The following is a 6,096-nucleotide window of genomic DNA, read 5'->3' as shown; positions in this document are numbered from 1 at the left end:
TCAAAATATCACATTTATTTATTACTGTCGGATAATGTTATGTGTAATGCCAGTGGGCTGAATGTAAAATCTTGTACTTCTAGGTGGTAGGATATATTACATGGCAAAGAAACATCTTCAGCTTGGTTGAATATGAAGATGGAAAGAAGATTTGCATAAATGTATCATTATTCTATATTAGAGAAGAAATCCATATATTCACATTTTGTACAGAAATCTATACATTTTTAATTCAGTTATTGTTAATGTAAAAAAATATTGAGCTGAACATTTATATTTTGCAATAATAAGAAAAATGCTTAATACAATCAAGTAGTCTAAAAAGTAATCATTCTCATTGGCACACATCAGTGCAATTACACCATTTAATAAATGAATATAAATGAATTCACCACCAGGGTCTGACTGGTCATCTGCCAAACAAAAGCAGTTTGACAAGCCTGTTACACTAAAAACTGATCAGCCGAATTGGCATTCTGGGCCATTGCCAGATAAGCTAGTGCATTTATAATAAAAGTAGGCCTGTCTAACTTCTATAGTTTTTCAACAAATTGGGCCAGTGTATAAGAAAGGTCAGGGACCATTTCTGGTCCTAGTCCATCCCTGTTCCAAGCAATAGCTGTCCCGTTCACATTGAGTTTATATACGTAAGGTTTATGTTGCGTACAGTGTAGAAAGGAAGAAAAACATTTAGATAAAAACAACTATTGCCTCACTTTTCCCGTAAGTCCTGCTTGTGCATCAGTCCAGCCAAACCACATAATCCAACGTTTCTTCAGTTAGTTCCTCACAGTAAGTTATTTGTGGATCCCAGTTGACTGTACTTTCAGGGTTACCTTCCTTTTCAGTAAATTCCTATTTCATTGTATGTCTAGCCGAAGCATCTAAAGTATTCTCCCTCCCTCCGGTCTTACCTCACCTCATACCACCACCCCCTGGCCAACCGATCGACCCCCTTAGTGAGGCATGTTGGGATTGCCCTCATTCGGTTTGATGGCAGTGTTCACGTTGGGCATGATCACAAAGGCCAGGATGCCCACCAGCATCAGAACCACCGTGACCACGATGATGGACGCCACCACGGCGTAGTAGCACTGGTCAGAGCGGAACATCCTGTGCACGCGACCTCTGACCCTGCTGGGGGGGCGACCCACGTCCACGACAGTGGCTACGCCCTGCTCCACGGTGCCCAATTGGGGGTTGCTGGAAGGCTGTGTGTTCTGCTTCTTAAGAGTGGGCAGGTTGATGCTCGACTTGGGGCTGGTACCCGGAGGGGGCTTCTTGAGGACCAACTTGCCCTTGTTGCGCATGAAGCGCACGGACAGTGCCCTCTGCATCTCTGGGGGGAGCTTGCTGAATATGTCCTTGTTGTTGTTGAGCTGAGGCAGGTCGCGGCCGTGGGGCAAGTCAGTGAGTTCCCGACACACGGGGCAGGACAGGAATTTGAGTTCCTGGGAAGTCACGTTGATCCGGGCCAGGCATTCCAGACAGAATGTGTGGCCGCAGGAAAGCAGCTTCGGGGTTTTGAAAACGTTGTCATAAGAGCAGAAACACACCACACACTCCGTATCATTAATGTCGTTCTCATGCGGGTCAGGGGCATCCTTCCTGTGCTGCCCCCGACTCTCCTCGCTCCTCCCACGTTCTCTCCTGGATTCTCGGTCTCTCTTTTTTTCCCTCCTTCTCCCAGATCTCTCTCCTCTCTCCGAGTCAGTGCTCCTGGACCTACGGATGTTGGCAGATTTCTCCTTCTTGATGGGGTTTTTAACATTGGGTTTGGGTTTGACATTGGATGAGTGGCCTCCATCGGCACCCTGTCTCTCCCGCTCGTCACTCATGGTGGATAGAGGCAGGTGGATGTGCCAATGTATCGAGGCAGGTGGATGTGCCGACGTGTAGATGCAGGTGGATGTGCCGACGTGTAGATGCAGGTGGATGTGCCGACGTGTAGATGCAGGTGGATGTGCCGACGTGTAGATGCAGGTGGATGTGCCGACGTGTAGATGCAGGTGGATGTGCCGATGTATAGAGGCAGGTGGATGTGCCGATGTATAGATGCAGGTGGATGTGCCGATGTATAGAGGCAGGTGGATGTGCCGATGTTTCACTTGGTAGCTGTGATGGCTGTGGTCGGATGAAGAGCAACGTCTGTGAGGTTCTAGTTTATCAGTCTCTCCAGAGGAGCTGTGGGGGAATGCATTTATAGGTGAGAAAAGGCGATGGGGTTGTCAGAAGGAATTAATGTAGTTCAGGCAACACAAAGAACAAAGGGCAATGGATCTCTATCAGCACCATGACACAGCAAAACTGATCTCAAGTAAGTGATGACAGGGATGTTGTTATAGTCTATGACAAGTAACTCCTTACTTTCCTACAGTGTTGTGCCTGAGAATATCCATTTACATAACAAGCCTATGGGGTGTTTGATGGCATTTTCCATGACAACTGTTTGCTTAAGGCTTATAAGATGAAGATGAGACATTGACAAACAGGGTCTGTCCACACTACTCATTGTGTTTGTTTTGACCAGTTACAGAATGTATTCTGAATAGTACAGCTGAAACATTGCGCTCATTGGTGGCTGATCGTAAAATGGCAATCTGCTACTGATTGTTACATCATTTTTTAACAACTTAGAGGTGTTTCTGTTTTTGTTTGACCAGTACAGCAAGGTTGAGGTCAATATTCATTAAAGTCAGACAATCAACATGATGATTTGACCTGGCAATATCCAGTTGCTGCACTGAAACATACCCATTTATTCTTGAACAACATGTCCTAAAGGTTTCATGAGTGTAGTTATAGCTACTGTAAACCCCATCAGAACTCAAGGACTGTCACTTTATGTCCAATAGTAAATATAACATAATAATCCATCTGCAGAGCAACTCAAGAAATGGATACACTTTAAAAATCCATTTTAAAAACCCCTTTGATCTTTTAAGGTCAAAACATGACTTTCCTGTTTTCTTTAATTATATGTCCACACCATGATGTTGAAATAATCTGGAATTGGAAAAATGACAATAATGCTCTTGTTGTGTTTGAATTCTAGCCTGTTCAGGACATTGTGATGTCCATCAAGGCTGAGCGTACTCATCTTCAAACATTAATATTGTTATTTTCATTAAATCAGTGTTTATTAATCCTGATCTTGGGGACCTAAAGGGGTGCACGTTTTTGTTTCTGCCCTAGCACTCACACACCTGATTCAAACTAAAGGCTTGATGACAGGTTGATTACATCAATCATGTGTGGTAGGGCAACATTTGAATCAGGTATTTAATGCAAGAAACACTGCACTAAAAAAAACACACACATTGATGTTTTAATAAAATCTAAAAGACTGCACTGAGCATTTGACCCAGTATATGCCCAGGACCCAGCAGAATGACACCCTGAATCCCACCCCTGGTTTACATTTGAAGCTGGGTCAGCCCTGGTCAGAGAAGCTACTAAGAGTGGTATTGGAAGGACAGTAGGAGGTACTGTTGTGGTGTAAAGGTCAAATCCCTACAACCTATTACAGTGAAGGGGATACTGTCCTGCATAGTGGTGCTGTCTTTTGGATGGGACGTTAACCATGGTGTACAGGCAAATTGTCCATTCCAGCCCTCATATCTTAGCCCCAAAATCATCCTCAAATTTCAGTTGGCTCTCCATAACAAAATATGATTGAATTGTAAATTACTAAATGGATGTACTAAGTAGCTGTGGATATACTTATGGATCAGCTTAATGACTAGAATGTGAAGGTAATTTTCTGTTAGAGTAACCCAATTCTTGTGATTTATTTGTTTTATAGTTAGTCTGACCATAGTTAAGCAACTTTAATATAAGCAAAATTAGGAAATGTATCAAGCTAGCCAATCTTGTCGGTTAAAGAATAATTCTGATTATACTACTAATACAATTAATGTATTTACCACTTTCCACATTCCTAATTCCAAGCAGCAAATGTAGACAGCATTTTCTCTCAGTTACTTAAACGCTCAATGCAGTAGTTCTGATTTCTTACTGACCAAGATCGCTGCCATTTTGGAGCTTTGAGTGATTGACATTACCTATCTGGTAAATTAATTGGATTTCTACAGTTATTTGACCGCATGGTGGGATATACACACACACACACGTTCCTTTAACTAGAAAATCTTATGTTTGATTGCCCTGGGCCATTAACCTTTTGCATCATCGTAACAGTCATCAACAAGATTGCAAAACTTTATACACAGTGATTCGATTACTTCATTAGTTACTAAGGATAAATCCATTAACTTGCTCATGACATCAAGACAGAAATGGTGGAAAAGCAAAGTTCTTCATAACCATTCCACTCTTACCTATGTCGGTGGCAGACGAATCCCAGGCTGTCAGAGATGGTCCTTTCCAAAATGGAAACGATCCCATTCAGTGAGTCTCCTGCATGTTCATTGAGACACACACTCAAACACTTACATGGGGACCTTAATCCTTCAGCCTATTCATCTCTTCCTGGTTTCTCTTCCTGGTTTCCTTATTTTTAATTCCTCCGTCTACATACATCTACAACTAGTCTGTGTACTGTATTTCTCTCTTGATATTTCTCTCTCACTCATCCCTCCCTTTTCTACGTGCGTTCTCTCTCTCCCCCTCGTCTGACCAGTCGGACCAGTTGGAGTGGCATTTCAATTTGTTCTAAACAATGCCTTAGTCTTTAGTCTTCAGAGTAGGAGTTTTAAGGACATTTTAATACAGTTAATTTTTGAAGACTGGCAGATCATGTTAAATTTAACAGACGTTAAAAGCACTTTGGCATTGGTGCCCAGACCACCTACCTAAGTTATCAGAAGCTGTAAAAAAAAAACACACAAAGATATTTGTGCGATGCCCTGATAATAATAATAATAATGTATGACACAATTTCTAATTGCTCCTACAGTTATTCATCTTTTAACTTTACATTTATTATTCTAAGCTTCTATGTTTTTGGCACACTACGCATAGGAATGTAAAACGTGTTTGTTTCATTGTCACCTGTTAGTAAAAGAAAATGGGCCATCTGGTCTACAGCAACAGGCGTATCAGAGACATACTGATCATACCGACAGTACTGTTGTGTTATTAGACAAGCGCTGACACACAGGTTTGCATTCATGACAAGATAAATACAAAAAGCCCTCAAGGAAACTGAAAAATTATTCAGCAACACCCTTTATGCAGTTTCCATGATCATGTTTTTAAGATCCTATTAACATCAAAGGGAATCAAATAATCAAAGTTAAATGGCATGTTATTTGCTGGTAATTAGGGATGAGTCAGCTAAATGTGATCATTTTCTCATTTTCTCAAGACAAATTATCCAAAAACTGTTTGGTGGATCAACTACAAGCACAACAGAAAATAAGGACTTTTTTAAGATATTTTAAGATTACTACATCATTTTTACAATTTTATTTTTGTTTTAGTTAAAGACACAGTCTGTACATGTTGTGAAAGACTATTTTGAGCTGGATAGTTAATGTTCTTAATGAGCAAAAGTGAGTGGTTTTGATGACATGGGGCACAAGCAGGCACGACTTAATATACAGTCCTCAGGGTCCCATTTTGGCTCAACAGCATCACTATTATCACTAGATTTATATATTAGTAGAAACTAATGTTTAAAAACATAAAGGTCCAAGGCAATCCTTGAGTGCAAAGTACACATATGCATATGCAATTTAAGATTAATTCTGCATAGATCGTGTATTTTTTTTATTATTTCATATTACAATGAAATTGTCTTAAGCAGATAATTGTGGATTGTGGGTAAAAGCAGATTCTACCAAATGTACAAAGTTTTTCATAAAATGTGGAAATAAATCGTTTTATTTAATTACTTACTATTTTCCTATATTTTTATCCAAAAGATGGGGGCAAAAGTATAAATTTTCCTCTGACTCATTAGGGCACCCAATCTCCACAAAAAGACTGTAAATTACACATTCATTAACCCATGTACCGTAAAGGCTTATGTCGCACATTTTGCAACATTATGCTTAACACGGTAAAAGAAAAATGGTTTGGTTAGCACAAACACAACAGAATCAGCCGACCCATAACACAATCAAATTCATA

At 40.4% G+C, this 6,096-nt stretch overlaps 1 protein-coding gene across 2 annotated transcripts; it reads right to left on the bottom strand.

Moving 5' to 3' along the window:
• On the bottom strand, positions 1-4,701 carry rnf183 (ring finger protein 183). Of its 2 annotated transcripts, none has more exons than XM_034289143.1 (2): positions 4,341-4,701; positions 1-2,184 (listed from the first exon to the last, which is right to left on the bottom strand). In XM_034289143.1, exon 2 carries the CDS (start codon positions 1,836-1,838, stop codon positions 957-959), a length of 882 nt encoding a protein of 293 aa, XP_034145034.1. In that variant the 5' UTR covers positions 1,839-2,184; positions 4,341-4,701; the 3' UTR covers positions 1-956. The 2 variants fall into 2 exon arrangements, with proteins under 2 accessions (XP_034145034.1, XP_034145035.1); XM_034289144.1 differs by lacking the exon at positions 4,341-4,701 and having other exon boundaries at positions 1-1,885; positions 1,938-2,150.
• Between the last annotated feature and the right edge of the window lie 1,395 nt (positions 4,702-6,096).

Source organism: Esox lucius, chromosome 20 (genome assembly GCF_011004845.1).
Source record: "Esox lucius isolate fEsoLuc1 chromosome 20, fEsoLuc1.pri, whole genome shotgun sequence".
In the NCBI taxonomy this organism is placed as follows: domain Eukaryota; kingdom Metazoa; phylum Chordata; class Actinopteri; order Esociformes; family Esocidae; genus Esox; species Esox lucius.
Note: the sequence above shows the minus strand (reverse complement) of the source record. Positions and strands in the feature narration are given on the sequence as shown.